Below are 11,597 nucleotides of genomic sequence, written 5' to 3'. Positions count from 1 at the left end.
CTCAGGCTCAAACCTCCCCCAAGACCCCACCCCAAAGTGGAAAGGCACTGAGGCACCATCTCATTCTTTACCCGTTAATCACTTTAAGAATTTTCTTTGTAATAGACATACACAGAACAGCATGAAGGCTTCAGTCCCTTTTCAGATGGGATGTTGGACTAATCATGTCAATGACAATGAGGCAGATGACTCCCTAGCAGAGAAGACAGCAGGGGAAGGTTTAGAGAGAATATTTCTCATGATAATAGCGAAACCTCCTCCGAGGATAGATGAAGGAGCTCAACATTCCTAGAAGCAGCTTTTGTTTCTCCCAATAATGAGGCCAAATAATCCTCTATAAAGAGTGACCCGGGGTAGCTAGGTGGTACAGTGGATAAAGCACCAGCCTTGGATTCAGGAGGACTTGAGTTCAAATCTGGCCTCAGACACTTGACACCTACCAGCTGTGTGACCCTGGGCAAGTCACTTAACCCTCACTGTCTTCCCCTCCCCCCCTCCAAAAAGAAGAGTGACCCAGCCTGGGCTGTGGGAAGAAGCCTTCATACTTTCTGAACATTCATGGTGAGATCCAAGGAATCACTACAACCCCAAAAACATGCAACTTAACAGCTCCAGCAAGTCCCAGAGCAAGTGTCAGGGCAAACTAATAGGAACTGTTGGGTATAAACACCTGGAGCGGTTGGGTCCTTTTATACTCTTAAGGAAAAAATATCCTAGATCCCAGCCAGTTCATTTATACAGTGACCATTCCCCAGCAAAAACGTTCAAAGAATTACATGGAGATGGCTAGAAGGCCAGACCATCATCACAGAATAGGGGATGGAAGGTTGAGGTAAAGCTGCACTGAAACAAAGGGAGAGAACATGTTAAACCTCTTGATCCTTAGGGAAATGTGCATGAAAAGCCGTGCTTTCTTGCAGCTCCAGACTTCTAGCCATCCATAGGGGTGAGGCAATGCAGTCTGCTTCCAGCTGGAAGAGAACTTCAGAGGAAGGAGAGAGGGGCCATGAAGGGGCAGGGGGAGGGACGGGGAAGAATCATTTATTTCTAGGAAAACCTCACTGCAAAAAAAGCCAGTATAAGACACAACAAAAATCAGTGAATGGCTGGCTAGAAGTACCAAGGAGTTACTGATTTCTAGAAGGAAATCTCAGTGCTCTGGGGATTTAGAAGCTGAAGTACAATTCCCCTTTTGCTTTGGCCTTCAAGGTATCCTGTGCTATAAAATTTTGGCCTGTGATTATGATTTCACACAAACCCCAAAGAGTACATTCTCTCCACCCTTCTTGGTTCCCAGCTGGTAGGACCTCAGGGAAAGGCACATCACAGCAGCACAGTCCCCATTATGAATGGGTTCTTGTCCCAGAGTTAGATGTCCCCAGAGATTCCTATGGGAATGAGTGGCAGTGTCCCTGGGTTTGAAGCTCCAGTTACAAAACCAAGTCAAGGGCTCTGTTGTCTGAGACGGGAGAAATCCTCCTGCTGGGCTGCATGCTGGGGCCAGTGCTTCTCACCCAGTGCCTAAGGGTTATAGCCACAGTGGTGGCAGCCGCAAGAGCTCAGTAGAAACGCTTTCGACTCTGGTCCTGCCATTTGTTGTAGACAATGATGCCGATGACAAGAGCAAACACAGCAGCCACCAGAGAAAAGAAGACGATGAGGAAGAGGGCCAAGCCACTTAAGGGTTCCATTGGGAGCGTCACTGAGGAATCACAAGCAAGAGAGAGAACTCAGTCAGGTACAGTCCAATGAGGACAACTCAGTCAAGTAGCAGTAAGGGCACTCAGCTATTACTTTCATTCCCAAGTCCGTCCTAGGAATCCAAGGTCTAGGTTCTCGTCTTCTAGGCACCTCTGTTTCCCCTCCTAGGAACAAAAATAACCACCCTAGCCCCTCTGGAGAACTAGACAGTACTCATGGAGTATTCCAGTGTCCTTAGAAGGAAATCAGCATTGGAATAACTGGAAAGAAGAAAAGCTGAAAGCCTTCACTGCAGGTACTGCTGGGTAGGGAAGGATCCCAAGCACTCCCACCTCCAGATCCCCATGTATTTTTTGTTTTTGTTTGTTTTTTGTTTTGTTTTTTGCAGGGCAATGAGGGTTAAGTGACTTGCCCAGGGTCACACAGCTAGTAAGCAAGTGTCTGAGGTCAGATTTGAACTCAGGTCCTCCTGAATCCAGGGCCAGTGCTTTATCCACTACACCACCTAGCTGCCCCCAATCCCCATGTATTTTAATCCCTCTTCTCCCACAACATGATAATTTCCCTCATTTCCTTACCATCAGGCAGCTTCATATTGTCCACTGAGGGCAGAAATACATCTCGATGCAGCCTTTCCTCTTCTTGAGTTCGCTCTACTGTCAGCTCAAAAAGTTTCAGGGAGATGATATCATGGTTATCTAGCAAAGGAAGAATAAGAAGATCCAGGACATTTCAAGGAAGATAAGAGAAAGAACACACAAGTGCACGTGCACACACACACACACACACACACACCTCCCTAAACAAGGTATCTTTTAAGAGGCCTGGTGCTAAGATAATATTGCCTCTGGAGAGAAAACTTATAGAATGTGGCAGCTTTCTTGTGGCTCCATAATGGTAGAATGGATCCCATCACAATTCACCAAAGAGGGAAGATGTATAAATTAGAGACTGGAATTCCTGACATATCAATAACTGAGATGACTCCCACTATAAATGTCCATCTGGGCAATAATTCATCAACAAGGACAAAAACTCCTTGATGTGCTGGAGTTAAACTCTAGACTGTAAAACAGGATGAAAAAAAAAATCCAAAACAAAACTAGGCTACCAAATGTCAAACAATACTAAACACAGTAATCATCAAAATTATTTCATACTAGTTAAAAACTAGAGAATTGATCAATGGAAAAGATTAGGTCCACAACACAGAGAAGTAAATAAACCTCACAGCCCAATGTCCAGTAAATTCAAAGGCCTCAGCTACTGGGGTAAAGACCCACTATTGGACAAGAACTGCTGGGAAAACTAGAAAGCAGTCTGTCAGAAATTAGGTTTAGATCAATACCTCAATAACCTCCAAGTAGTTATATGACCTAGATATAAAAGAGCATATCAAGAGCAAGAAAGAAGTTATTCTCTGGATCTTAGGATAGGAAAAGAATTCATGAATAAATAAGGCCACAAAAAAGATCACAGAAGATAAAATGAAAATTGCAGCAAAAAATTATGAGATGATCCTCTGAAAAAGGTTTCATATTCAAGACCAAGAGCCAAATAGATAGTCAAAGGCTATGAACAGGTAGTTTTCAAAGGAAGAAATCCAATGAAATAAAATGAATGTTCCAAACAAAATATGAAAAATTCTCCATTAATAATTAGTGATATGAAAATTAAAGCAATTCTGAGGTTCCACCTCACATTCATCAAATTAGCAAAGATGACAAAAAAGGAAAATGACAAATGCTGGAGGGACTGTGAAAAAGCAGGTACTTTAATGCACTGTTGGTAGACCTATGGATCAGTCCAGCTATTCTATGGAGCCATTTCCAAAAAGTCACTATAAGGTGCTGTGCTGACCCAGCAATACCACTATTGGGACTATATCTCAGAGATCAAGGAAAAGGATATACATGTATAAAAACAATTTATAGATGCTCTTTCTGTAGTGGCAAAGAACTGGAAACCAGGAGATATCTAGCTACTGAAGAATGGCTAAAAAAATGATGGTATAGGAATCTAATGAAATCCTATTGTGCCATATGAAATGTTAAAAGAGGTCTATTTCAGAGAACCTGGAGACTCAATGGACTGATATAAAGAGAAGTATTCAGAACAAAAACAACAACAATGCAAAGACAAACTTTTAGAAAGACTTAAGAACTCTCATCAATGATGCAACAACCACAATTCCAAAGGAACAGTAATAAAGCTGTACTTAAGATGTAGGATGAAACATACATTTTTGACATAATCAGTGTGAAAATTTGTTTCTTTTACTATATATATTTGTTACTATGGCTTTTTTCTTTTTCAAGGGGAGAGAGAGAAAATAAATGTTTATTAGTTGAAAAGAAAAACAATACCTAAGAAAATACTCCTGAAAGAATTCTGACACCAAGAGCTGGTATAGCTGAGTGAGAAGCCAACTATCCAGAATTTTTGGTAGCTTTTAATAACCCCCTGCATGATAATTCAATGAGAACCCTTGGAAGAAAGAGGCACTTCTCCAGGGAGCAACATGTTGAGGGCTTAAGGTTAAGGTAAAAAACCAATTCAACAAGATCACTCTGTCAAATTACGACAAGGTCTCAATAGGATAAATAAAATAGAAAACTTCTGCTCTGATATTTCTACCAACTGCTAACAGCATCTGGTTGTCAACCTATACTGGCAGGGCTGAGTCAAGTGTATTGAGATTAACAGATCTGCGTACTGAAAGAGAACATTAAGTAAGACTGCCACATTAACTCCAGGTACACAGGTATCTTAACAGCATCCCGGGGCCAAAACTAAAGGTTTCAGAACAGAGAAGGAAAAACTACAACTTGAACCTGTTGTGTTCGAGCACCCATAGCCAATGAGATGCCAATGCTGAGTAAAAGGTTTAAACTATAAGAGACACAGGGAGAGTCTACTGTTCTAGAACACTCCTAGAAAGTCTGAATGTAACCGGAATCAGACATAGTCTGAAAAACTCTCAGAGGGGCAACCCGGAAAGTACTGGGCTTTACTGTGCTGAACTGAGATTGGACTAAGGGCTAATTCGGAACGCAACAGCCTCAACCCAAGCCTCTGGGCTAGCCATAAACTTAACAATCATCAACTGAGTAGAATAAGAAAGACTCCTCTGGCTTTTAAAACCATTCAAAACATAGCCCTAACTTACCTTTATAACCTCCTAATATATTATTCTTCCACTCTAGTTCTCTATAGTCCGGCCAAACTGGTCTTCTCTGTTTCTCACATTAGGCACTCCAACCCCTGCCTTTGTATCTGCTGTCCCTCATGCTTGGAATGTTCTCCCTCCTCACTTCCCTCAAGAGTCAGCTGATCCATCCTGCCAAGTACTATTGCAATCCCTCACTACCTTGTTTTTATTCCAAATATTTTCATTCTGAATACTGAATATCCATGTACACACCCGTGTGTATACATACATATGTACACATAAATGCATATATACATGTGTGTATGTATCCACACTTGCTCTTTAAGAGCAAGGACTATTTCATTTTTTGGTTTTTTACTTACACAACTTAGCACAATGCCAGGCTCACAAGAGGAGCTTGATAAACGTTACTGTTGGCTTTGGCCACGTTCAGGAAGAATTCCAGTAAGCAGGAGAGAATTCAGAGGAAGGCAATCAGAAAGACCCTGAGTCTATGTCAAGAGGATCTGGTGAAAGAACTGGCTCAAGAGGGACATGATGATTGTCTCCAAGTATCTGAAAGGCTGTAATCAGGAAGAGAGATTAGACTTGTTTGGCTTCACCCCAGAGGGCAGAACCATGTGTAGAACTGATAAAGAAGAGCAGTTAGGTGGTACAGTGGATAAAGTACTGGCCATGGATTCAGGAGGACCTGAGTTAAAATCCCAGCTCAGACAATTGACACTTACTAGCTGTGTGACCCTGGGCAAGTCACTTAACCATCATGCCCCTCAAAAATAATTCTTAACATAAAATTACAAATAACAAAAAAATACAAAAACAAAAATAGTTCTTAAAAGTTGTTAAGAGCTGCAGAATCAATAGTTAAGAAGGAAGCACAGGCTCAGAAAAGAACACTGAAATTGGCATAAAGGTCATCAGTCATCTTTAAGACAGCAATTGAATGGCAAAAACAAAAGTCAGACTAGACTAGGAGTTAAAATGCAAATGAATAGATAGCAAGCAGAGATAGAAGGGGCGGATACATTCTAAGAGTACACAGAGGAAGGGAGGAAGGAGAGACTGAACATTTTTTGAGAAGGCCTGAATACATTTGAAAGTGGAAGGAAGAGAGGCTTTGAGGAAGGAGATATTAAAGATATAACTGTAGGAGAGAAGGTCTAAAGGAACTGTGGAGGAATGGGTTCAAAGTATAGATGGAGGGGGTAAGGTGTTGTTGTTGTTATTGTTGTTGTTATTTTGGGGGGGAAGAATGGGGGTTAAGTGATTTGCCCAGGGTCACACAGATAGTGAGTGTCAAGTGTCTAAGGCCGGATTTGAACTCAGGTTCTCCTGAATTCAGGGCCTGTGCACCACCTAGCTACCCCCAGGGGTAAGTTTTAATAAGGAAAGACAATTGTTTTACACAACCTACCTGATCTACTAAATATTCCTTTACCAGGAATAATGCAAACCAGGCCAGCTTTCTCAGCCTCTCCAAAATGGACAACACTCATCCAAAGTTTTACTGACTAGAGTCACCTGAAACTGAACTGGTCGCTGAATATATAAAAGCAGAGGGAGGAAGATACCTTTTTGTATTTGCCTCCCCAAAATCATATACTAATTTGGCCAACCCTTAGAAATCTCATCAAGTTATCTACTGTGAATAACTTAGCTATTTTCAGCATACTATCCAAGACAATTCTGAAGGACCTACGATGAAAACTGCAGTCCGTCTCCAGAGACAGAACTGGTAGAGGCTGAATGTAGATCAAAGATCCTTTTTCTTTATTTTTCTTAGTTTTGTCTGTTTTCTTTCACAGCATGACTTATGGAGAACTGTGTTTAGCATGATTACACATGTATAACCTATGCCAAATTACTTACCTTCTCAGTGGGAGGGGGAGGGGGAGGGGGAGAAGGAGAGAGTTTGGAACTCAAAAAAAAAAGAAAAAGAAATCTCATCAATTTCTCGGTATGGAGATATGACCCAAATTTAAGTAGGAAAAAAAGTGCCTGTGATGGTACCTGAGAGATCCCCAGTGACAGAAGAGGTGCCAAAGAAGTATCCCCGAGGTAGGCGGACTCCAGGCACATCAATGCAGTCCCTCCATTCATGTTTGCCATCGATGTCCAACATGATCTAGAAAAAGACAAAGGGATGAATAGAGGGCCCTGCCATGAAAAAACAAAAAACACAGAAAAAGGAGAGAGAGAGCCCACACTTACTTTCTCCAAAGCCAAACTGTCAGGGACGGGGACTCACCGTCAGGCGCCTCTTGACATAGCGAATCACCAGGAAAGTATCATGGTTGAGATTTCGAACCATGGCTGTGCAGCCACCCAATTCCGTGGGCCTCCCATCCCGCTCATGGTCATAGCTGAGGGAGCCGTTGCTCACCATGGCTGAGACATATGGGAACACCCGCTAGAGAAACAATGGGGGAAAGAGTAGAAGACCAAGTTGGCAGAGCTCTTTAAGGAGTACATGGAGGCACATGTGCACATAAACATCCAGAGCAATGAGAAATGCAAATACAAGCAGCAGGAGCCAAACAACCTAGCAGCAAACAAAAGAGGGCGCCATCACAGTCAACTTCCGCATTCCCATGCTTAAGCAGCCAATCAAGGTACAGGCTCCTATTCTGAGAGGGAAAGGTCACCCCACTTCAAGGCACTAACTTCAACTTGCCCCCAAAATGGGATGGATTTGAACTGGTGTCAGAGAAGCTCCGAATCTTCAATCCTAGCAGGGTCCTCCCCTGGAAAAATCCCTTTAATCAACACTGCTCTGAGTACTTTATAAGCTGCCTTGGTGTCTTTTTATTTGTATGGTTTGTCTTCCTGATTTGACTATAAGCTCCTCAAGGGCAGGGAATATACTTTATGTCTCTTGGCATCTCCAATCAGGTCTTCTACAATGGTATGTATTCAAAAGTATCTCACAGCTGGCATAAGTTATTCATGGAAACTGTTCTCATTTAAGATGATTCATTCCAACTTTATTTTTTTTTATTCCAACTTTAATACTAGAGAATACTAAAGGGGTTCAGATTTAGAGATAGTCCTGCTAGTACTAGTGTTGCTGAGTTATTACCCAGTTTGACAATATCTTATTAATAAAAACCCTCTGTTCTCTCAATCCCTTTTAAATCTTATTCATAAATAATTCTATTCACAAGATTCCCCCACAGAATATTCAACACTACCAGGTTCCTAACAAATAAGGTGTGTTCTCATCTATTCCACAGTCCCTGACCTCAAAAAAAGTTGAGAAGATGCTATAAGTTTAACACCTAAGTATTCAACAAAGATTTCTATTAGCAATTCCTTGAATAAAGATGGCTGGAAACCCACTCTAGAACAAGGGAAGTCTGGAGACGGAGAGGCGGGGATGATGAGATGGTTACAGAAACATAAAACATGCTAATATTTTGTCTGGTAAGCATCCCAGCTGGAGCTTGATGTCAAAAGTCAACATGCAGGTTTGTGCCTCAAAACGAGGCCAAGAATTAGTGGCACCTGGGACATTAACACAAATTCTTTACAAGACCAAATTGTTGAAGGGACATACATGGGAATGAAGGATGGGAATGGTGTGTCAAGAATTGAATACCTGGACTCCTGGAGAATATCTCCTCTTCTGGGCCTGCAGGGGTCCAGCAGTTATTACAAAAGAGAGGGCACAGAACAGGAGACAGGGTCAGAAAGAACTGGCCACTGAGGAAGCATGGTCAAGCTACGCTTCTATGCTTCTCATCTTCTGTGTTAGAGGACCAGGAAACCTGAAGCCTTTACTGAGACTGGAGTGCTTCCACATTAAAGGAAGGGGCTAAATTTAGGCTGAAATCTTCTGACCTCGAAATGTTCTTTATTCCTTTCTTTGCACTACTGTTTGCACTACTGTAGGACTCCAGCCCTTGTCTAGAACACAAGAATTTCCTAAGAGTTTTAAAAAGACAAACTGATATCAATCAAGCCCAAATTAAGCCCAAAGAGACAGCTCTTTACCCAACTGAACCCCTATGGACACACAACTATGATTTTCCATCCATACCACTTGCACAAGGATGAAGTTCAAGTTAAGAAAGGCAGCAGGGCAGATTTAGAAAAACTATTCATTATATAGCTTTGATTTAGAAAAATTGGCACAAGTTTGTGACTATCCATACAGCAGATACAGAACTAAAACCTTGGGCCTATTCCAGTGGGAAAGATGGGGCTAGGAGTACTACTGGAAATATCTGGACAAGGGCAGAACTGGATTACCTAAACTTAGAGCATCTCATCCCCATGGTGTACAAAACCAGTTTGGAGTCTTCAATGACCTTGAGTCACACATTACTTATCATGTCCAAGGAAAATAGGTGGGAGATTGCACTAACCTTTACAATTTACAAGGCAAGGCTAATCTCTGGTTCTAGAAAGTGGGTTCTGTGATTATAAGGTTGGGTCTAGTCTAGTCTAGCATTTTCATTACTTTATCTTAATCTTATAATCATGTACTTAGTATTAAGACTTCAAATGAAACTCGATTCACTGAAACCAGCTACAAGTTCTGATAGAAGGAACACACCACTGATCCCTTACATGATATAATTTGGATTTGTTGCTCCATCCAGCCTGATTTTTACTGTTAATAGGATACAGAGTCAAGTTTTATGTAAAGGTCCACATATGTAACTTAATCTATACAGACAGACAACTTGCCCTGAAAAGATTGAGGGGCAGAGATATTAAGCCTAAGGAGCTCAGAAACCCAATGAAGTGTGGCACAGTATTTAAAGCCTATAAAATGAAGATCTTCTCAGGTCATTTAAACATGGCATAAGTATCTATAGATCTGATTCTTCTGCCTACTTTGACATGGATAGAAGCTGCTGAGATTGCATGACTCCAAAAATTTCTTAAATCAAGCTTTAAGGGTCCCTTTACCCTACACTGGCAGTCAGAAAAAATTCAGAGTGAGATGCAGCAATTGGTACATAGGAAGACATACAAAAACAAATAAGATCACACCTATGGAAGCAGGAGCATATTTCCCCAGGGGCATGGTCCTTTTAAGCAGAGGTAATAATAAAAAGGATAAAAGTCTGAAAGGGCATACTGATGATAATGAGTCAAATGATCAAGAGAATCATGTAATTGTAATCATGCAAAGGTACCATGTCTGTTGATAGGCAAAAATGAATACATATAGGTAAACGTGTATACATTCATTAAGTGTACACATATTACTGAGAATAATTGATGTGTGTACATGTATGTGAATATAGACATAGATACACAGCTATAATATGAATACATACATAGGTACCTGTGATCATAGTTTTTTCTCTTTCTACAAAGAAATTATTAGTCACTAGAAAAGTCAAAGAGCAGAATTTAAAGTGCATAGTAATATACAGTATATACTCAATAAACACTTATTAATTTCTTGCTCTGTATGAACTGCAAGTAATCCTAATTTAGGACATTGTGAAAGGTTTCCCAGAAGAAGTAACCTTGGTTTATTAGGATCCTTGCAAGGTGACTGTTTTTTGTTTTAGGTAGTTTCTATAGAGATGTCACCTTTCCCCATGAGACCTCATACATGCTGAAGAAGCAGGGAGCGTTTCTTGAAATTGGCAGTGCATTTTTATAGGTGTAACATGAATAATTTATGTAAAAGCTAGTTGGTGCTACAGTCATAAATACTGTAATCCATGGGTAGTAGTGGGTCATTCATAATGCAACAATAAGAACCTTTTAGAGGAGAATTCCACAACCTATCAGGCCTAGGTAATAGCTGGTAATGAGTGTACCTAGGATACATGACATTGCTAATAACATGAAAACAAAAGGCATTCTCAGTTTTATTATGGTGCAAAGATAGGAAATGAATGATTTACATTTGACTATAACTCTAAAAAAAAAAAAGTATGAGATTTGCTAAAGAAAATCATCATGATGGAATCCTTGACTGCATTCTTATGGAATGGGATGTGATATGGATGGACAGAAGAAAAAAATTCATAAAGGAATCATCTCACAGGTATATCTCAGAGGAAGGTGACTGTAAGATGCTAAGAAAGGCATTCTGTTTTAAAAGCTTAGCAAAACTTTTTCTTTTAATTTCAAACTATTGCAATTTAGATTTTTTTTTTATTTAGGAAGAAATTAAGGCACCAACAACAAAGCTAAAAAGAGCAAACTCAAGGGACAGTCATATAACTGGGGCAAGTACTCCCTATTCAACACACTGGAAAGCAATTCGGCAAAAATTAGGTTCACACCGAACAATTTTTGCCATACCACAATAAGCTCAAAATAGATATATAACCTAAATATAAAAGGTCACATCATTTTTTTAAAATGTAGAGAAGGACAAAAGGAAGGGAGAAATCTTTAACTAAACAAGGGATAAAGGCGATCATAAAAGACAAAATAGGCAATTTTTAAAGCTGAAATTAAAAGGCTTTTTTAGGAAAAAAGTCTATGTGGGTAAAACCGGAGAAGCCATTAACTGGAACAAAAAATCTCTGCAACAAATATCTCAGACAGAGTTTTGATATCCCAGATATAGAGAAAATTAATTCAAATATATGAGAACAGAAGAATAGGAAGATGGTACAGTGTGAAGCAATATAGCTCAGCTCTCTCACCCAAATACTCCAGCAAACATTAAGAAATACCAGAAAAAAAAAGAAAGAATACCAGATGAGACACCTGAGCAAAAAGAGAAACAGACATTTTCTCTGAT

The 11,597-nt window shown here is 40.3% G+C and overlaps 1 protein-coding gene across 2 annotated transcripts in view; it reads right to left on the bottom strand.

Annotated features, from left to right (window-relative positions):
• Positions 1-1,021: 1,021 nt before the first annotated feature.
• The window catches only part of LMAN2L (lectin, mannose binding 2 like), a 32,629-nt gene continuing 22,053 nt past the window's right edge, over positions 1,022-11,597 (bottom strand). Inside the window, exons 5-9 of one of the 2 annotated variants that reach the window (XM_043983939.1) lie at positions 8,472-8,504; positions 7,122-7,283; positions 6,884-6,998; positions 2,280-2,399; positions 1,022-1,702 (exon numbers count right to left, since the gene is read on the bottom strand). In XM_043983939.1, coding sequence (XP_043839874.1) covers positions 1,560-1,702; positions 2,280-2,399; positions 6,884-6,998; positions 7,122-7,283; positions 8,472-8,504 — 573 coding nt within the window. In that variant the 3' untranslated portion in view covers positions 1,022-1,559. The remainder of the gene's footprint in view (positions 1,703-2,279; positions 2,400-6,883; positions 6,999-7,121; positions 7,284-8,471; positions 8,505-11,597) is intronic. The other variant, XM_043983941.1, reaches the window with a different exon arrangement.

Source organism: Dromiciops gliroides, chromosome 2 (genome assembly GCF_019393635.1).
Source record: "Dromiciops gliroides isolate mDroGli1 chromosome 2, mDroGli1.pri, whole genome shotgun sequence".
Classification (NCBI taxonomy): domain Eukaryota; kingdom Metazoa; phylum Chordata; class Mammalia; order Microbiotheria; family Microbiotheriidae; genus Dromiciops; species Dromiciops gliroides.
This window is presented reverse-complemented; position numbering and strand designations above follow the sequence as displayed.